The 21,891-nt window shown below is 43.9% G+C and overlaps 3 protein-coding genes across 24 annotated transcripts in view; 2 read left to right on the top strand and 1 right to left on the bottom strand.

Moving 5' to 3' along the window:
* LOC122571502 (four and a half LIM domains protein 2) overlaps positions 1 to 10,895 on the top strand; it is a 70,042-nt gene extending 59,147 nt beyond the window's left edge. For 12 of the 14 annotated variants that reach the window (XM_043735320.1, XM_043735315.1, XM_043735321.1 and 9 more), the window contains 4 exons: positions 459 to 633; positions 8,067 to 8,236; positions 8,435 to 8,621; positions 8,739 to 10,895. In XM_043735320.1, coding sequence (XP_043591255.1) covers positions 459 to 633; positions 8,067 to 8,236; positions 8,435 to 8,621; positions 8,739 to 8,896 — 690 coding nt within the window. In that variant the 3' untranslated portion in view covers positions 8,897 to 10,895. Of the gene's footprint in view, positions 1 to 458; positions 634 to 2,962; positions 3,114 to 3,527; positions 3,790 to 8,066; positions 8,237 to 8,434; positions 8,622 to 8,738 lie in introns of those variants that run through there. The other 2 variants (XM_043735327.1, XM_043735328.1) reach the window with 2 other exon arrangements.
* LOC122571509 (protein FAM76A) overlaps positions 9,941 to 21,891 on the bottom strand; it is a 48,670-nt gene continuing 36,719 nt past the window's right edge. The window contains exons 7-13 of one of the 8 annotated variants that reach the window (XR_006318103.1): positions 19,669 to 19,917; positions 13,853 to 16,288; positions 13,600 to 13,660; positions 13,322 to 13,414; positions 13,187 to 13,251; positions 13,002 to 13,132; positions 9,941 to 12,338 (exon numbers count right to left, since the gene is read on the bottom strand). The gene's annotated coding sequence lies outside the window, so the exon portion shown is untranslated. The other 7 variants (XR_006318102.1, XR_006318101.1, XR_006318098.1 and 4 more) reach the window with 7 other exon arrangements.
* LOC122571505 (PR domain zinc finger protein 1-like) overlaps positions 13,695 to 21,891 on the top strand; it is a 41,370-nt gene continuing 33,173 nt past the window's right edge. The window contains exon 1 of one of the 2 annotated variants that reach the window (XM_043735338.1): positions 13,695 to 13,791. The gene's annotated coding sequence lies outside the window, so the exon portion shown is untranslated. Of the gene's footprint in view, positions 13,792 to 13,864; positions 13,990 to 21,891 lie in introns of those variants that run through there. The other variant, XM_043735336.1, reaches the window with a different exon arrangement.

The raw sequence follows: 21,891 nt of genomic DNA on the forward strand, positions 1-21,891 counted from the left end.
TGTAAAATGCATCTTTTAGTAATCTCGAATTCATCGTGAGTTTTGGCTACGTATGGATACTAGATACGCGTAGTGATATGAGAAAATTACGGAGATCAAAACCAACGCTCGTGTGACTGTAGCTACAACTTCCGTCACAACGGACGTCATCGTCACGACGCTTGTGTAACTCGAGCCTAAAAGGCAAGACGACTGACTGACAACGAATCTATTTGCTTAAGGCGACGCTGGATCTAAAGTGAGTTCCTTATAGTCGCAAAGGCCGTCCCGTCAAACATAATCGATGTTTTCCTCTGCTCGTCCAGCGTGTAATTCGCGAGATCCTGTTTTTCGTTTCGCATTCGCGTATTTTCATTTCGCAACCTGTCCGTCGCTTGTCCGTTACACGAAACGAAAACGATTATCACCTCCGTAAGGCGAGAGCGAGCAAACGATAATTGGCGACGAATCGTTTGCAGGATTTGTCGTACAAGGATAAGCACTGGCACGAGGCCTGCTTCCTCTGCAACAGGTGCAGAGTGTCCTTGGTGGACAAACAGTTCGGTAGCAAGGTGGACAAGATCTACTGCGGCAACTGCTACGACGCCCAATTCGCCAGCCGTTGCGATGGATGCGGCGAAATCTTCCGTGCTGGTACGTAATTCGAAACCAATTTCTTCGATCGCAGAAATAGCAGAACGCTTCTTTTACGCGTATCCTGTCGAGTGCTTGAATTCGAAGGAACGCTGTTCGAACAGCGATAAAAATACGACCGCCGTCGTAACCCGAAATAACAAATTCGTTCACCACCGGCCGACTATAGGAGGCCCGGTCTAGACGATCGATCGAACCACCTGTTTTCCAGCAGCGATGACCCCCGAGGAATGACTCACGGTCCCGAGTGCGACACACGGGCAGTATAGATCTCGCATTCGGCGTTTCTTATTAAGGCAATCGAGTCAAGGTTCGAAACAATTATCGCGATCCTTTTCAAAGGGAAAGGAAATGCTTAAACCTCTGTGACCACTGATTCTCCAGCGCGTGTTCAGATGGTTCGTTGGATTTCCCCAAAAATTTCGCTTCCTATCGAATCTTATTTTAAACGACAAACCTGGTCGTATTTCTGGACCCGGCAGACATCGATTTTTGATTGCATTTTAGAAGAAATTTGCCGAACGAAATTTGCGTTGTACGGTTTCTCTGGCGGATTTCGAGCCGAGCGAATCGAGAAGCGGGAAAGTGGGTCGAAAAAGGTTGTCGAGCAATTATGCGCGCGACCTTTTTCGACAAGCGCGGAACGCAATCTCCAAACGACTTATCGCTTTGTCGCCTCGCAACCTTCGGCGATCGCAGACGGCGTGGTGGAGCGCACCGCGACCTATATATCGCGTGATTCACGCGTGCCTCGGCGACCATGCTTCAGGCCACTACACAGGTAATTGGGACGACAACGTGAGAGCCTCTGTTAACGAGCCGCTGATTCCTCGAGAATCGTAGACCTCGGAAGAGCCCCGGCGATTAAACGTTAGTTCCCCTTGTTTCTTTTGGGAAAAGGTAGCTCTTCGGTCGAGGGCAGCTACTTCCGCTGAAAGATTACGGGTTGGTAATTCGGTCAAGTACGCCACAAGATGAACGAAACACCGTGTAAGTAAAACCGTATGGCAACGAAATTCGGAGAATACGAATTAAGCTTCGAATACGTTTAAACGAAACTGTCGAGGAGAAAGCTAAGAGCTTAGGATGGATGATCGATTTGGCGAACGAGGTTCGTGCCTCTGATGGACTGGTTTCGACTTACGTGACGCGCGTGGGAGTCTCGTTAAATCTTAAGAGAGGCACAGATAGTTACGGGATCGGTGAGGAATCGTTTGCGAAAATGACTCGGTACCACCGCGTGTCCGTATACGGCTCGACCTTTCGAACCGCGCGTATCGGATCGCGATATCTAGCGCGGTGCATCGCGAATGAACTTCGTGAAAAAGAAATGCGCCGCATTCGAGCGATCTGGTTTCCCGCAGAGAAGTTCGCTCTTTGCAAATTTTTAGCATAGGATTTCTTTAACGAGTAATTGAGTTTTACAACGCAGTCTCGAGATATCGACGATGAAGATACCGCTATTTATTCAACCATTAAGGGAAACGAGAGATTACAGGACAGAAGAATCAATAACTTGATCGAACGAGTACGACTAACTAAAGGTTAAACTAGCCCGACGATCGTGAATTGAGCGCATTCTGTTGCCGTTTGACGTCGCTTATCAGGGAACGTGTTAATCGACTCAATTCTTTCGATGAATCACGGCCGATTAGTTCATTCTTCAGGCAAAATACTTTGTCACTCGTTTCTTTGGCTATTGCGCCGCAGGAACAATAATCTGGTCGTCGGAAAAAGAAGAAGTTTAAGAGTTCCGTGCCACTAATTGCCCGTGCGCTAATCACCACGGTACTCGGTGGCGTAATCGTGCAGAGAAAATCGTTCGTCTACGACGAGAAATCCTTCCCCTTTGTGAACGTCGTGACAAACGAGATGTAAAACCGATGACTACCGCAGCTAAAGCGATCGGCGCGCCTGTTAACTTCGAGGTTAATGCATATCATTTAAGCCGAAAGAAGCAGACTGCATTTATAGAAGCAACCATCAATGTCACGACGTCTAAACGATCGAAATAAACGTGCCGTCGTTCGATCGATTAATGCACGCGTCAATTACAATTCCTCGCTTCTGCATCTGTGACGATGCTAGACGTACTCGGCAGAGGAGATGGTCGGATGAATCTCGAAAGAGACGAAAAGGAGCCGGTTCGACGAACGAGGCCGGGCCTGGGCTGGAGCGAACGCGCTGCGTAAATATATAAATATTCGCGGACGCGCTCCAGGATGGCGGAGAGTGGGTCTGGTGGAGCGGAAAGGCGAACTTATCAGCGGAGTAGAAGACACGTTGCGCGTGCTCGCGGTGTGCACGGTGAGTCCAGCGAGGGGGCTCGCTTCGGTTGCTTCAGTGGCTCGCAAGACTCCGGGCCAATCGCACGATCGGCCGATTTCTTCTCCTTAGCTTCTACTCTCCGTAGACGCTGTATTTGCGTCGTGTTTGAATCGTGTTCGCGCGTCAATCCGGCTCTCTTCCGATTCCCGTAGGTTAGCCCTTGATCTTCTCGCTTCTCGATCGGTCCTTGACACGCGTTGCTTGGCAAAATTGATAGTAGAGGCATCGTATTTTATTCTTTGGACGCTTTTACTTTGGTTAACGACGGTGTAAACACGTCTCGCAACACGTCTGGTCTTGGACAAATGTCAGATATCTTGCTCGAATGCTTTTACTTCGAACGACACCGGTATAAAAATACTTGGCACTTGCGATCGTCTCGTTGACTTTTACAACTTTCTCGATAGTAGAAACAACGATTCTTTTATTCTTTACGATAACGATACGCGTTCTATGTCTGACAGTTTTACAGCTTGTTTAGTGCAAACTCCTTTAGTATCGCGCGATCGAGGGCGAGAAAACTAAGGGTCGGTGTTTTATATCCTATCGCGATATCGAAATTTCAGTGAACGTTTTGTCGTGGAAGTTAAGAGACTTGTGAGAAAAACAAAACGAAGAGAAAGATGGCCACAGACACGTTGAGCGAACGGCTATCCACTAAGCTTCACCTGCAAACGAAGAAGGTGGGCGAGGACAGGATAAGAAGGGCAAAAGAAAAGGACGAGGATATCGCGATATTCAGCATGTTTTCATTGGAGGGTGACCCTAAGTTCAGATGCTGTCTCGGCAAAGACTGTCTGCTGGGAGATCCGAAAAAGGCAGATCCAGGTGACGAAAATGATAAACGACGTTCTTTCTTATTTTTTATTCATCTTTTGTTTAAAAACTCGCACGAAAACAAAACGTTCTGGGAAGTATCGTGTCCGACATTCCGGATCGATCTTGGAGGACGTTGCAAAACCACGCGATGCACGCGGGGGCGACGAATAAGGTTCCGTTCTCAAGTTTTCCTAAGGTCGACATCGGCACGTCGATCGTGGGTCGATGTCGCGCAACCGGCCCGCGATAAACTATCCGATCGAACGGACAGTCGGCGAATCGTGCAACAGAGAAAGGAAAACGGAATGAGAGAGAGAAAGAAAAATAGGCTCCGAGGAAAAGAGGGAATTCGAAGGGAACCGTGACCTTATGTGGAAACACGAGCACGGCCACACAGTTCGATTGTCCGTGGTTACATTTGCTTAGTGAATCAGGTTAATTGACCGTGACTCGATCAACCATACGGTTCTTAATAAGAAATCCTAAATAACGTCGAGAGTATATAACGAAACGTCTAACTAAATCTAGCGGGAAAGATGGAAACGTGTTTGCGAAGCGCGTGTTTAGAGAAGAGATAATCACCCAGAGACGCGGTAGGGAACCAAACAGACGGGTTTCTATGCTAATCGTACACTCAAGCTTTATGATTAATATAGCTATACGATCGTGATCGACTGTGTCGTGGGATTAATAAAGCGTTCGATACTTCCGACTGCGGTCGCGACACGTGTGTCACTTAATGAACGTTTCAACATTTTCTGGAAAATTCGTTTTTCTCTTCTAGTTGATTTTAACTTTAACGTTCAACAGAAGCTATTTTATTTGAAGGACGATACTGGTGTTTGGTTTGTTTGCGGATAATTCATAATGCAAATCCGTCTAACGAAGCCTAGCATCGTCGCGTAATGCATGCGGCAAAATTTGTCGTTGGTCAATTGCAAAACAGCTTGGAGTTCGTTGCGATTAAATAATGATGTCATCCGTCGTTTATTCGAATGTTCGCGAACTCTGGCAAAAAAAAAAAAGATCCTCGTGAAACGCGACTTTTCCACGGTTCGTTCTTCCTGCGTGGATCGATCGAAACGCTAACAACAAATAGATCAGGCGGGCAACCGCGATCGATAGATACGAGCAGAATGAGCCAATCAATTAAAAAATTGTGCATGCAGATAAGAAATCCTATTAATACAACTGATGTAATTTGTTGCCAGATTGTCATTCACGCTTGTTGTTAGATGCATCAATATCTATCGAGGTAAATTTCTTACTTTCTTATCACGGCGCAATCTACCTTGGCCGCTATCAACTATGTATTTAACGCCTCGTAAATCCCCGATAGAGTAAGGAAAAGAACGATTTCGAGTTTGCTCGCGAGAAAGGAGACGTGGGAAAACAATCGCGGCAAGATTGATCGTTCGAGGCTTGTCGTAGGCACGACACGGCGAAGAGTAAAGTTTTATGTAACGTTTCAAGTCCGTTGTGCAACGGCGAATGATTTAAAAACGGGCCGGATGCGGCCACCGTGTTCTATATTTTCCTCTTGCACAATAACTAATAACGCTTTATGAAGGGACGCGTCGTGAAGTCTGAGCCGCGTCGAATTTCACGTGTTCACTTCACCAAATTCTCGTGGCTGTTAGTCCCGGAGCGCTCGCGTAGATCTGGAAAGTCCGAGGCCCGGTGTTCTCCTCGTCGGTGAATTTATATTTAGACTTGACGTGGCCGAGAATCGCCGCTTTCAACGGATTACCAGAACCTCGTCGATTCGAGATCTCGTAAAATCCGGAACGACCGCGTTAACGATCTTCGATTTCAAGATTCTGTAATCTTCGACCTGCGGTTAGCGGATCGACGCTTAGCTGTTTCCAGAAATACTCGAATCACACGAGGTTCTCGCGAATCTATTTCGATCCTTCGGTTAAAAGAGCCGATTGCGGACACGATCTCGATGAAAGTTTGGGAAAAACATCGGAAACAGTCAGTTAACGGTACCGCTCCTCCGAATTATTCTAATACGTAAATCGGATGAACGCGCAATTTTTCACAGTCGATCAGACCGATGAAACACAGTGGTAACGAGCGAGCTAAAGCGACATGTATAATGCGATATTACCACATCGCCGGCCTTGGACCATCAGACTTTATACATATACGGAGGTATTGCTCGGACCAAGTGACGTCACAAGCCTTCTCCTGACTCACGGTGGACCAGAGGAATAGCGCATGGAAAGCTGTTGCTTTTTTCATTTTCGAGGACCACTGGAATCTAGGCTATCTATATCGGGAGGCAAACGGCCAAAAAATACACGGGCTACAGTCCCTGCTACTCGTTTCTTCCCCAGAACCTTTTGCACAACTCGTAATTAGGACCTTTTGCCGGTCTCTCAACCTATATTTTCGTCGGTTCCCATACACGAGCTCCGTTTGAATACAATAGCGTCTGCGTCGGATGATTAGCTATCTCTTCTACGTCTCGAACGCTATTGTATTCTACGATATCAAAAAAAAAAGAAAAGAAAGACCATTACCAAAACTTGTTCTGCTATTATAGCGTGATCCGACGCTGTACTTCCTTCTGTGCGCAAATTAGGCATACGATCGTCCACGCGTAGATCCAAGATCCCGATAAATGGAAATAAACTTGATTCGAACGGGCATTACAAGGGACAGGCTAATTCGCAGTGACAGATTGATCTGAAACTATGGGACCGGTAACGGCGCGCTGTTCATTTATCAACGACCACGCGGTGGATGACAAAGCGTTGATTATATTGACGTTGCTGGCAACAGATGGTCGAGCGGAGCTGGGTATGCCTCGTCGATTCTTTCATCGCTCCACCGCTTTTCCGTAAGCGCAAGAACTGCGAAAAAGTTTCCTAAAATGTGGGCAAATGGATAACATTTAAAGGAATTAAAGCTGGTAAAAAAGAAGGAAACATAGTAGGTGTCGAAAGACGTTGAAACCGATGATTCATGAAACTTTGAGGACCACAAATGGTATTATTTAACTGATCACTCGGACCTCTTCTAAGTCCTATTAGATCACCTTTCGGAATAGCGAGTCATCGTTAACTCGGGTTGCCCTTGGTGCGGCGCAAAGAAAGAGGAAGGAGCTAAGGAGCGAGAGAAATGTCGGAACGCCTACGAGGGAAGATTCCGCGGCGCTCGTAAAAACTCAGACTCGTCGAAGTGTCACGATTGTCACGATTAGTAAACAGCGCTTGATTCTCTGATATCATAGCGAAGGAAGGCGATTGAAAAGTGGACGCGTAACCACTCGTACGATTGTGACGGATCGTGATCATAAACTTCGGTTCTGTGTCCATCGTGACTACGAGAAAGGAAGCGACTCGAAGCTCGCGCGACTTCTCACGTAAACGGAAAGCGAAAGATTGTAAGCGTGGGACTTGATGATCTGCCCAATTATAGAGGACCAGTGATGAGCTCGCTCGCAACCCGGTAATTTTGTCGATCGTGGAATTACACGTTACGATCGGTGTACCAAAGCGAAATTTATTTTCTCCTTCTCCGCTCGTGCCGAAGAAAACAACCACTTGGAATAAATTTGGTCATGAGTATACGAGTCAAGTCCCTAGCGAATTTGTAGGTAAAGGTATCGCAGAAAAGGTAGCTATCAGTTGTAAGTTTCTGTTAGTCGATAGAAATGACCACGATCGAGTGGAATGAGTACAGCGAGCCATCTTATGTAGATTATTAACAGCCATGACTAGAAAGTTCCGTGCATGAAACTTTAAAACCGCATTGCGGGAGATGACACCTATCTACGCCGGCGATCTTCCGGTTTTGCGCGACTTTTTACACCTGTCTCGTTGAACTTTCTAACCTACTTCTTGTACAAACACGACCAATCGTCACGGAAGTCGGTCGAAATAACTTCTCGCCAATAAAATCAAATTCCTCTAGGAACGGAAGACGAAATTCGAAACGACCATCGGTTCGAATCGCGTTTCTCTAGCAGATTGCCTTCCCTTTAAGAATGATTCCTTATCGGTGAGCTGTCGGAAAGTCATCTCCCTAGAATTGCACGAGCAAGACGGACATGCGAGCTCGTTGGGCGCCGCACGCGATCGTTCAAACGCAAAATGCACCCTACGCTGCAAACTTTCACCCTTACAGACCGATCGTCTAGACATTGCTACAATATTCCACCTCTTTGACGTTGCTTTATAATTATTTCGCGAAAACGTGATATTACGCGAGGGTATTTGTTCGTTTGGGGGAAAGAGGTCTTTTTCGAGGTCTGAAGGGTATCTTTCGCATCCTAGGTACCAAGAAGATGGAGTACAAGACCAGGCAGTGGCACGAGAAGTGTTTCTGCTGCGTGGTCTGCAAGAACCCGATCGGTACGAAGAGCTTCATTCCGCGCGAGCAAGAGATCTATTGCGCTGCGTGCTACGAGGACAAGTTCGCCACCCGATGCGTTAAGTGCAACAAGGTAAATCGATGAATTCTCGCGCATTATAAGCAAGAAAATTGTTCGCGTGTTTTAACGAATATCTTTGGTTCAGCAAACGATTATCTCTTCGAAGAATTCTCGTGCCGTTTAACCGTTTGGCGAAGAAAGTTCGTTTGCCGAAGGAGAATGCGTTCTCGTATAGAGAATGGATAGATAAAAGGGATCTTACCGTTCCAGATTATCACCAGTGGCGGCGTAACGTACAAGAACGAACCGTGGCACAGAGATTGCTTCACCTGCAGCAACTGCAACAATTCACTGGCTGGCCAGCGATTTACATCCCGCGACGACAAGCCCTACTGCGCCGATTGCTTTGGAGAACTGTTCGCCAAGAGATGCACCGCCTGCTCCAAACCGATTACTGGTATTTATCTCTGTTTCTTCTTGCGATAAACTTTATTCCTTGCGATGTTCATTTAACTCTTAGAAGATTTTCTTGCTGAAGAGGCTAAATTTCTGATTCGTTGTCCGTGTATTTCAGGCATTGGCGGAACTCGCTTCATCTCTTTCGAGGACAGGCATTGGCATAACGATTGTTTCATCTGCGCGGGTTGCAAGACCTCGCTGGTCGGTCGTGGATTCATCACCGACGGCGAAGACATTATCTGCCCTGATTGCGCCAAGATGAAGTTGATGTAGAGGGGTAGTGAAACATCGAGCGAAGAAGAACGAACGAGAAGTAGGGGAGAGGGAAAAGGAGTAAGAAAACGAGAATTATCAAGGGTCTACGGTGTCCAGTCTATATACGGGAATAATGTCCTCGCTAAGAAACCTTCCCTTGGAAACAACTGGAAGAGTCCGCTTCGAGAAAAAGAAAGAAAGAAGAAGGAAGTCGACCAACTTTAACATAATTGCAGAAGGATAATTGAATAGTTTAGTCACCATCTCTCGAACGCGATAAAAATTACCGTGTTTTCTCCCATACGTATAATAATATATATATATATATATCATTATACGTATGTATACGTGCTCGTAGTTGAGAAACGCGGTACTTTTTATTAAAAAACCAGACACCATCCCGCGACGATTTTTTTCGTATTGGTCGGAAAGCTCTCTGTTCTTCTCGATCGGCTCGGTAATAATGCCGAGCTTTTGTGCATATTATCTGGAAGCAGAGAACGCGAGCAGAAATGAGGGTACTTCCTAGCTTCGTAGCCTTTAGAGGTCATTTTAGTCACTCGCGATTCCGATTTCTCCGTCGCGCCGTAACAGCCGAAGAAACAAAGGAAAGTAAAATCGAACAAACGTAAAAATTATCGCAGAGAAGCGCGTTGGAGAAACCGAAGGAATATGCCTTGAAAAGTACGAGAATCAAACCGCCTTAATCAGTATAGTTACTGTCGTCAAGTTATCGAGCTGTGTGTTTAGAAGTGGAACGAAGCTACGTACTGTCGTGGTGTTATTAACGTTACTGTTTCTTTCTTTTCGCTTTATACAATGATAGAGAAACGCACGACGAAGATCAACGCGAGGAGTAAAAGTAAAACGACAGGGACAAGAAAGGAAGAACAGATGGATCCTATATATTCTTACGGAATTAAATTTGATATACCTATGATAATATTATTTTTATTTAACTTAAACTCACACGTACACACACGAACATGATCGCGAATAATCACACACGTACACACTAACGCGAATCCCAACACGCGCGAAAACTGCACCCTTTTTTCTCTCTCTCTCTCTCTCTCTATCTCTATCTATCGCTCCGCGATATTGTACAGTAAGACTCGTGCAAAATTCGAGTATAACGAACGACTAATTAAAACGACGGGGCTCGGGTGCACAGTTGTTAGAAAAATTCAAAATTTTTCAAATTCAAGGGTTCTTCGATGTATGAGATTTTTAATGTACAAATTTTACATTTGTATTACTCTAACGGTTTTAACTAAATTTTTATTTTTCCTATGTTAGCCTCGGAACGATTTTAACTCTCACACGGGCCCACAAGTGCACATATTCGCGAATGCGTGAAAACGCGAATTTTAAATGCAATCGACCTTCATGTTCGATCGTCGTACTTTTTCTCGAACAAGAAAGTCAATAAGGATCGAAATGATCTTGTTATCTCGCGTATCCGCGATATACGTTCGCGAGCATTTTTTGCATTAACCACATCAAAGTGGAGAAAATGATAAAAAATCGAAAAAAAAAATAAATAAAAGGAAGAGAAGGAAAAAGAATCACGCGCATCCACACACGCATGCCGGACGAGTGTGCGACACGCACACGCGGAAAATCACTAATTGTGGCCTTATCCGCACGAGTACATAAAAATAAAAAAAAAACTAACGTCTTACGAAAAATAATTAGTTGTTGATACGGTACTTGGTAGAGATGTGTTACCGTCGAGAAGAGAAAGGACAAACGTGCAAGAGAATAGGCTAACAAACGATAGCGTACCTCTATAACGAAATAAAAGGAAAGCGAAAGAATAAGAAGCGAAAAAAAAATATCGTGACGACCAATAAAAAGTACACGTGCTATATAATATATGTTCTTACCGATCACTCACATACTAATCGCCTTAATTAGTAAACGATAAAGAGCAGAGATTATTCTATATTCAGCGTATCGTATACACTGTTATACTGTGAAATTGATAAATAAATAAATGTAATTATTTACAAAAGCTCTTTCATTTACCATCCACTTCATTACATAGAAATTCTAAGATGGAAATAACAGTGAAAGTTGCTTTCAAAATTCCCTTTTTGCTTCTAACTACTAACTATAAATCGAATTCAAATGCAGGCTACCTAACTGTAAATTTATACGAATATAACAAGGGCAAGGGAAGAGGTGTGTGGGATGAATATGCCTTCTAAAGCCTTGGATGTCTTTTTACGTATTTTTAAATACCACTTGGATCTTGCTTTACTGGTTACATAAAGATTCCTGTAAGACATTTAAAACTTTGTATAAGTCCTACCTATTACAAATCAATCATAAACCTATTGCAAATGTAAATGTTTATAAGTTCTATCTATCGGAGATCTAAGGATTTTATATAGCAATTATTTGCGCAACAGTAATAATTATCAACCTATACATTCAGATTTATATATTTGCAACACTACTAACATTCTAGCGTAGTTATATAGGAAGCTACTGGCGAAACTGGATAAAATGACTCAGGAGCAGGAACATGCTGTCACAGGTATGATGTAAAATAAAAATATAAATCGAGGAAGCTAATTCAAATGCACATGAACGTCGCACAGTGATAGCTGTCCGTTCGCATGTGTATGCTCCAACAATACATAAACGTTTGTTTGAAAATCTACGAAATTTGAAAAATCGACAGGCAAAGTCAGAGATAAATGGCATGCTCCGTCATCGTGATTCACCGTCGATTTCCCAAATCAAATTTCCCGAAACACATGAAAATGCGCCTAACTCTAACCATTGCAGCAACGTGTCTGGCCCTATCTACAATTAACGCTCATACCGGAAAGTATCCTATTTATCTCACTTAACTGTATATTTAAAAAATGACAAAATAGACATACCAACACGCTGGTTCTACGGTTCTCACAATTTTCACACTTCAATCTACGTAGTATCTTCCTGAAATTGTCTGACGAAGGCGTTATCGGTGTGCATTGAACATGATAAAAACACGTATAAATTTCAATTTTAATTACAATAATACGTACGGACATCTTTAAAAAGTTAGCACTACTGGTATAAATGATATGGAGGATATCATTGTAATTTGACAGTAATAATCATATTTTTTGTTGCTTATAATTCTTTGTAGGTATTTAATTGTGGATCTAGCTGTGAATTCTAATTACGTCACCAGTTGTGAACTCCATAATTATTTTAGTAGATTATAGTGAATGTAATAAGGACTGAGAAACAACGCAATTCCACGGCCTAGCCGTACACACACAGACACACGCAGAGTACAAAATACGTCATACAGGATATACACGCAACATCAGTTACTGAGAAATTATTAATCTTATGAACTAGTCATCGTACCCATTGTCTTTCTTCTATCCGGCAGTAGCTGAGTCGGTGAGTGAAGTGCTGGCAATGAACATGGAAGGGGTTAAACCTGAAGATTCTAGGATACACATATAATTGACATATCTATTACAATTTGCATGTAAAGGGATAATAGTCCCATTTCATTAAAATTTTACTGACTCTATACTTTACTTTACATTATTAATTTTCAAATAATATTTATATCAATAATTCTAACTGAAATACTGTCCAACAGAAACATCCTGAAGCTATTTCGTTGTCAAAATACATCTTTGAAGCACAAAGAATGACTCAAAACTTGTTTTGATTCTGAAATCTTCTTGTCGCGAAGTGTCTGCTTACACGTGAAATTTGATACGCTTTAACGAGTGAACAAAATTAGACTTAATGCCTTCATATTTCATATTCCAAATTGCACTAAAATTATGTTGAAAATACAACTTAAATAGTAATGTTGTTCCACGCTATCGTAAAATAGAAGATAAAATTGAATGTAATCATCATTAGCATTATAATAATTTCGATCATAATTAAAATCTTCGTGCTAACGAAGTTTGACTGTATCAGACTTCTCCACTACAGAATACTTGAACAAAGCCATTTCGCTATTTATTTCAATATTCATACAGTATATGCTGTATGGACATTTAATCTTTGTAAATAATCATATTGAGTATAATTTGATTTTATAAATAATTATAATGAATATATTCTGTAATTTTCAATCTTTTATACATACATTAATTATTTACATTATGCTATTCATACAGGTTGCTTATATTGCAGTATGTAAATATTATACTGACATACATGTTGATGCATTGATTGTCAACATTTAAAAACGTGATGCGCAAGAAAACCTGCCGTCAACTAAAAAATAAAATACAAATAAAAAAAGTTACTACTCATGGATATAATAAATACCTGCAGTCACCATGCTAGTAAAAAAATTCTACGTAATACGATCGGTCACCCGTGTTGATTTGGACCTACGACACGATTGAGTGACCAGAAAAACAAAGATGCATGCGACTCGTAATTAAATGCGAAGAACGTTACCATCGATATCGTTGTGACCCAAGGGAAGCCATGACCAAGGCGTCATCAAACAGAATCGCCGAATTCGACGGAAGAAGCGAAGGCCAAAAGAAACTTGTAATAAAGCATAAAGTATTATAATTTATTCTCAATGACAATGCTAATTAATTTGAAAGTTTGAAGTAATAGTATCGCAAAATACAAGGAACAGAATGAAACGAAGTACAAAATAAAATGTTACATTCTTACGGAAAAATAGGGGAATAAAGTTAATTGGGATACAGTGTAAAAATTCTTACATGCTTAAAGCTGAGGCACCGCTACGTCCTTCCTAGCGAAAGGGGAAATGCTATGCAGAATCTGTAACAAAATGTGCAAAATATTACACTTCGCTCGTAAAAACATACTTCTACTATAATAACATAGAAAAATAGAAGACTGGTAACATGTCCGCTTAAATAATAATCGGCGAACAAGTTAGCTACACTCAGGTAATTTCACTACAATAATATCTAACAAAGTATTAAATAAGAACGTATTAGTTAAACGAACCTAATAATCGTACAGATGTTCATCTTTTCTCACTTTTTCGCTGTGTAATGTCATCTAGCGCCAAATCTTCGCCTGGCTGACTCCTGATTGGTTGGGATCATTTACAAATCTTGCACACTAGTTCGAAAACTTTCTATGTAAGTTATCCAATTCTTTCTAGTAAATTATGTATTATATTATTCAAATCGCTACTATGTAGATATGTATATTGAATCGATAACATCGCATGTGACACGAAAATGATAAGAGAATCAGGAAATCCTCAAAACGTGAGGCAAAAGTGTTGCATGTTACATCTATTATGTACGTTGTCTGTATCTGTAACATAACAGAATCTCTAATTTTTTAATGACTGAGACATGTGACACGAACTTATATACCATTACAGACGAGATGTACTCGCGTAGCAGCATATTATAAGTAACATTTTAGTTCAGCTTTCTCACCGCCAGATGGCCATACCGTTTAGTCGCGTGCGAACAAACCCCGCTAAATGTAAAAGATCGAAACAATTAATATATGTCACAGCAAAGTACTAAAACAACGAACAGAGTTAACAAAAGCGGGACGTAAAAAAGTATGTAACTGTATCTATTTATCGTCTAAAGTGTAGAAACGATAATACCAAACACAATATTTCTGTCTTATTCGTCCAGTAGGAGAAAACTTACTTGCCTATAAATCTTTTCACCGTACCGCTATACTTGCCAAGGCAAGGTCATTCGAGAAGTTCGTTGACCTATCAATGTCACCGATCTCACACGGGGAACCATAATCCGACTATAAAAAGATCTAATGTTCATTTATTCGAAGGAACCTCGACGATCACGGGAAACGATTTTTACGTCAGGCAAAAGATGAGGAGAGCAAACGAGAGAGCGTAGTAATTGTCGAAAATATGCTGGTGAATTAAAGAGGCCATTATGAGAATGATAGCCCTCGCGGTGTAACATTAAAAAAGCGAATTTACGATCTTGAAGATTTGTATCTGCCCAACCCCTCTTTCATACCTCGGCAGGGCAAGGCGTGCAAAACACATAACAATTACTTCAAAAATTCCACGTGGCCCGGTAGGTTTCGTTCGCTGTGAGACGAGCAAACGCAGTCGCTTAATTAAAACTCATGTAAATCGAGTAACCGCGCGGCGCTACGCCAATTAACTTTACATCGCGATGGCGAGCAAAAAGGATGGAAGGGGAAAGAATAAAACGGACCAGCGCGGCGAATGAGTGTTTCGTAAAAACCGTGGACGTAACAAATTGGTCCACGAAGCAAGACGCGTCTTCCGCCGATGCGAATCGCTTTACATAATACGGAACCGCGTGCTAAAATGACGCCAGTTCGATTACCGCCGATTCGTTCGATGCACTTTATTCTCGGCGAAGTTTCATTTACTTTGATCCCTCTCCGCACAGATACCAACAAAGAATGTTTTCGGGCGGTTAATTTTCGTTAACGGTGAATCAAGAGCAAATAGAATCCCGTTTGCAAAGAATTGTGAAAGAGTAATGGGAACGACGAGAAAAAGGCAGGGCAAAATTTCGAGAAGCATCTTTGCTTTAAAGAGAAGGAAGTAGATAGACCAAAGTACAAATTTCGGTATCTAATTAAAACCATCTCTGACCCGAGACAAAAGAAAAAACGGGAAATTTAATAAATCCTTTTCGCACCGCAGCATTTTCCCGGACAACGTGTAGCAAGGGCTACAGAATAGGTCGGCATAATTTTCAGCTTCCTTTTCTCCGGGTGTGTCAGAGAAAAAGTGACACAGTTCCTTTTATTTCGGAGATAAAATACAGTGTCACATCTAATCTTCTATTTTCGAATTTCCGACTTCAAACTCAACTAGTTTCATTTTCCAAAGCATCCGTTTAAAAGATCGATCTAAAGTATCTTCGAGTACTTTGTTTAACTAATCGTAAAAAGTTATCGCTCGATGCCTTTCGATTTTTTAAGACAAGCATATCCTTTCCCTGAAATCCGAGATCCCTGACGATCGATTTCACGAAGTTCCGAATTCAGTCCATAAAGAAAATCACGAGCTTCCGTTGCACATACACTGTACACACGTGCTGTCGGTGTATGGCGAGCTGAGGTGAAGCGAGGTCGATGGAAAGTGGCATAATCGCGGATGTGGATCGGCTCAAGGAGAGCAGAAGAGGAGATCCTTTACCTTACTTATGTAACGAGCGGTCGCCGTGTGTCTCGTGTCTTCGACCGCGTCCCGAACACATAGAGACCCTCTCTCGACCGTGTTTCTTCCTCCCTACTCTTTCCATCATCTTTCCCCTTTCCTCTTCTGACTTCCATGAGCTGTCGTGATGTTTCTGTAACCGGTGTCCCTGAAAATCCCCTCGGTCTTATTGGGTCGACGCAGCTAGTCACCCCCTTTCTCCTTCGGATCCGTTTTCAGAATTGTCTATAGCTCCCAGTTTCCTAGAATTACAGATAATGGATCTATTAACTTTAACAGAACAGGATGAATGCATAGAACATTTTTGAAAGAGAGTAGATATCATAGCTGCTTCCCTTTACATTTTGTTTAAACTTTATTTCATTGTTAAACTTGATTATGCTGGAAATTCCATCTTGAGAATAAGTTTCTCAAGCTTTTGTTACAGTCATTCTTAGTGACTAAGCGGATGGCTCGCGTATTTGTCCATGACTCCTTAAGAAGAAACATCCTTTCCAACGAAATCTCACGAGACAATTAGACATTGAAAAAATTCCGCAGACAGAGATCGGTGTTTTCTCTGTAACCGATGAACAAGCTCGGAAGCTCAAGTTTGGAGGAGGAGTTTCGTTTAACGATCAGTCGTAAAAGTCGAAAGCACGAAGCCGTAAAGACATTATTCTGGCGCGGCGGTGATTTCGACACCGAAAACGGAGGCCGTTGTTGTCGGAGGTCATTCGTCGGTTCAATGTTCGGGCCATTTACCTGGCCTCTGCTCGCTGAGTCCTTCGTTATCGATGTTCCGCCATTGCATTATCATTTCCTCCACGATCACGTATTTGGAATCACACGAAATTTGTCTGATGATTCACAGGTAGAAGATTTACAGGTAGAAAGAATTTCAAAGAATCCGTCAGCGTCGATAGAAAACGAGATTGAGGACTGAGATCACCGATCAGGATGTGCTCATCGATCACCAGTCGCGTCGATCGAGTTGATCGAAGAAGAGATGCAAGAGTACCGCCTCTTTCGCCGAGTCTTTTTCTTTTTCAGAATCGCGAGAAGCGATTGCTTTAACCCTGTGAGCGACAAAGTGCGAAGGGAACCGATAACTCGAGCGTAATTCAGGTCGCGCTACCTTGTCCGTCGACCTTCCGCGGTATTCCTGCGCAAGTCGGCATGATGTTCGTTGCCGACAGCAGCAACGACGTTGTTACTGATGTTAATACGCGTAACAGCGACAAACTCATTCGGTGCCAGCAAACGTAGCGTCGAGTTAAAAATATTTCTAAGGGTGTCGTTGCCTTTTTCACTTTCAAAACAACGTAACTCCCAAATCTTTCGGCAGTTCATTATCCTCCTGTCCTAGACCTCTATCCCTACTCCCAGTCTAGTGACAACTCATTCTTTCTCAGGAGTCACAGTTAGCATAATTTTGACCGATTCACCGTACGATGTCTCATCGTGGAATAAAGATCCGAGTTACGGCGATATTTAATCGGTACAGCATTAAAAACAGTTCTGGGAATATCTGTAAGCACATTTAACCGAAAGTGTTCTTCTCAAACTTACTTTCTTCGTATCAAACTTATCTACAGATCTTTCTCTTGCAACTTATCGATCGCAAGCGACTACGTTCTTCTATCGTAATCGGAGCTCTTCGATTTTTACGTCACCGGCAGGAACAGGGATGATCACATGGTATCATCGATCCCTTGATCTCCGTTAACCGAGCTACCTTAACGAAGGGCAGCCCGAGTTCTCCGTCGATCGGCATTCGGAATCCGAATCGCGAGTAACTCACGCCACTGGAATCGACCTCTCGGAGGAAGGGGATGAGAATACCGAAGAAGGAGAAAATCCGAAGCTGTTGGAGGGGATCAGGACCGAGTGGAGGTGGCGAGGACGAGCAACACGCAACACGACACAGCCAGAAGCGAACGGAGACAAGACGAGGGAGGACGAGGATGGTGACGATGGTGTGTGACGATGGTGGCGGGGACGCGGTGGAGGTGGCAGGAAGAAGGACGAAGGAGAAGCGAAGGGAGACGATCGGAGGCAAGTCGAACGAAGACACAAGTTCATATCCAAGAAGATGTGGGACGATGGCCCGGAGTAACCTCCATCAAGGATGGACTTCCATCCACCGACCGCTGGGACGTACTATACATCCATACCTTTCCTCGCCAGTTATGCGAGGCTGGATAATCATCGTGTAGCGGGCGGCCCCGATCCTCATCTCCCAAACATCGAGTTCACGCGAAACGCTATTTGGATTTTCTACTTCCGAGTTTTCCTTTGTTCCTTCCGTTTAAACCCACGAACGAGCAACCGCGGCTCGTTCAACTAGTTTCGATCGATCACGGAATCGATTACGAAGAATAATGGAGTTAAATGCTTTAACCGAGAATGCTTGTTCGTGGAAGGATTTTGGAGAACGATGTATACCGATCGCAGTAGCGTGTAACGTGTATCCGTGATGGGAATATAGAGCGGAACAGGGCAGAAATATTCGTATCCCGGTGTGGGATTAATTTCTATTTTCAAGACAGTTTGGTAAGGAGCCCAAGATTATTGGACCTGAAAATGGTCGTTGATTGTCGCGCGAGCAGATCCTCGCACACGGTCGATGTACCGGTATCCCGATGGTTCACGTGTCGATTGTAATTTGTTTATCGGCTGGAGGAGTTCGGGTGTCGGGGTGAACGGCCGTCGAGAAAAAAGTATCGTTGTTTTCTTTCAACGGCCGCCCGGAGCGGATAATGACGTCGACGAGCGGTCGGCCGTTTAGTCGAAATGTAGAACAGGAATCGTAGAAAACGAGGGAAATTCTCGTTTAATCTTTAGACCACCGATCCGTGCTGACTCGCTCCAAATTTGTAAGACGCGACTGAAAGTACGACGCTTCTCGTTAACAATAGGGAACTGCGCCTCTGAAATTTCGTAGAATATTCGAAAGTGTATTGGTATCGCGTGACGTCGAACCCGGCGATGAACGATCGAAAGGAAAATGCTTCGACACGCCACAAACGGTAAGCAATGAATCATAAAGGTTCGAGGATGACGCGCGATCGAACTCGGATCTTGTACTTTCGCTAATTACACAACAAGAATGCTCCGAATCGCTTAGAATCTGCCTACTCGGACGATCTATCGTTCGATCATTCAAACACGTCTTTGTCCGTTATAAAACTCGTTCGCCATAAGAACGAGAATCACGTGTGACGTCGAAAAATCAAAAGTCAGGGACGCGATGACAAATGATTTCCTGACCAAAATCCGCCATCGTCGTAGAGCAGCAAAGAAAATGAAAAAAACTTATAAATAGCGAGCGTCCTAGTAACGGTGAGTCGTAGAATGTTGCGTAGAAAAGAACGTGTCGAAACAATTCCGTGGCATTCCACGAGATGGTCAGGCCGACGAACCCCAGCGTGCGCGTCCATGCGAGCAGAAACGAACGCATACGCGTGAAAGTAATGGCGTTGCGCCAGTGTGCGTGCGATGTGCACGACTTATGTGCCTGCACCACGTCACATGACTTCGCCTTAACCCAGTGCCAGTGGCAGTTGCCCATGGAACGAGCGCTTTTTGGGTCTAGGTCTATCGAGGGCGTTCACCCCGCTTACGTAGTTAACACACTTACCATACCGCTCGACGAGGCCTCGCTACCACCGCCGCCGTCGTCGCCGCCGCCACCGCCGCCGCCACTGTCAGCCTCGCGGCTCGTTTCCACCGCGCGGCGGCCACCAACCCGCCAACCAGACGAAGAGAGTAACGTCTGCCTACGCCACTTTGACCTCCGGCCACGTGGTCAAGAGGCTTCACTTTTAATCGCGCTCCGCTCGGACCGACTCTGCTCCGGCCGGTTCGCTCCTGCCGCTCTGCACAGCGTCTGGAAATTAACAGCCACGAGATTAATTCTCCCCCACGACTAAACATCGCGGGCAAATTTTTTTTCTTTCTTTTAGGGGAACTGATGGATCGGATAACGGAGCTCGAGTTTTTGTTCCTTTCTTTCGCGTCGAACAGGTACTGGAAATGACCAAAGTCTGATCGGTGAATAGCGAGGGACGTTCGCGAAATTTTGTCGACGATTTTACGAGAGGTCATTGTCCGAGGACAGTGACGAGATCAGGACGTTCATCCCGTTCGCATTGTCACCGTAATAACACCGCGTCCATCTTCTCCAGGCAGACGAGAAAAATCCGACTACCTACGTCCCTTGGAAATCCGTCGCCTCCAGTGTTCGCTAAACAATAGAGTGACGTTGTCACTCCGAAAATTATACTACTACGCTATCCTTGAACACCCGCCATCTATTCGAATCGAGCGTCGATCACATTCGAGCTCCTCGTTCATCCACCTCGAACGCTAATTGGAGCTGGTTCGATACGAATTCCGGTGTCGGAGAAGCGAGGTCGTTTTTCATCGGTCGAAACGAGCCTCGCTGGCGTCGATAACAGCAATCGAATCGATGCTCGGTTTTATCGGTTCCATTGAACCCAACGGTCCGCTCGGTCGTTTCACCTTCGCTTCGAGCGGTCGCTTAACAGTACATCTTTCGGATGTAGATTTCCTCGTCGATGGCTGGAATGACGAAATTCACTCTCTCGCATGCGGGTCCCTATACGCTCGCCAGGCCACGCCACGGTACTTTCGTTACCGTCGAATGGAAAAGTTCCCTAAACGCAATCGGGACAAAACGACTCGGCGTTACCGTTAGTCCTCGCGGTGATCGTGCCTTTTACTCGTCGTTCGTTCGAAGGCGGCCGCACCTCAGCACGAAGATAGAGGGTGAAAGCCCTACGAAAACATTCGACATGAATGGACGTGTTTGTTTCGAAAACCGTGATCGTTATCGCGTTCGATGACCGCAAGAGCTCTATGCAGTCAAACCAATAAAGATTGCTCTCGCTAAGAAAAATTTCTAAGATACTCGAAAAGTCTGCCATCGATGAAAGTTGTATCTTGTTCGAAGAAGGTTATTGGGCTTTGCATACATTTAAAACTATACATCTAGCGTTGAAAAAAATGTTAACCTTCGAATGTTTACCTTGAAGTTTCATATCCAAAAATAATTTCAAGCGAACGACCTCACTTCTAGGACCATTCTTCTGAACTTACCTTGTCCTTTAACGCACGATCGTTGAAAAACGGCCGATAAACGACAATAGAGTCTGAAACGTTCGAAATTTCGTAGTGGTGATTGTCGTGGTTAGAAGGTCCTCTCGTCTCTTCTAGCACGTCGACTATCGTCGGACTCTCTCGTCGCGTATGCGTGCCGCGTACCGGGTGCTCGATGCACATGCACATGTACACACAAGCCCGTGTACACATAGACAAACGCTCGCGCCGTTCAGGAACTGCGATGCGTGACCTAGTGCCGTTGCGCCGTTCTACCTTCGAACTAGGTCTTCCTCGTTCCCAACTAAGTCCGTGCGGCCAACGACATCGAGAATGCACCGGCGCATCAGGCCCGTCATCTTTCTAATCTTTCGCGATACACCTGCACCGCTATTCATTCATCTTTCTATTTAATTCGTAAATGTTCCCTCGAACGGTTAGGTCTCTGTTTAATCAGTCATTGCGAGAAAGCTTGGAATTCGTGGAACTTTCGGTGGACCTAAGATGGTAGTAGAATGCGAGAACGTTGCGCAACCTAAGAGATTAAACCACCTCTATTCGTAGTTTCAAGAGAAATTAATCTTCTCGAGCGAACAAGGTAATATGCTTTGGGTTTCGTCGAGCGATGATTCGCTGAAAGACGTAATAGCTTGTAACGTCGTCGGTTAGTGCTTCGTTAGTATGACAATTTCTTATCTTCCTCTGGAATAATAAGTTAGCAGCAATTTTTACGCTAAGTCCT

Source organism: Bombus pyrosoma, linkage group LG10 (genome assembly GCF_014825855.1).
Source record: "Bombus pyrosoma isolate SC7728 linkage group LG10, ASM1482585v1, whole genome shotgun sequence".
Taxonomy (NCBI): Eukaryota; Metazoa; Arthropoda; class Insecta; order Hymenoptera; family Apidae; genus Bombus; species Bombus pyrosoma.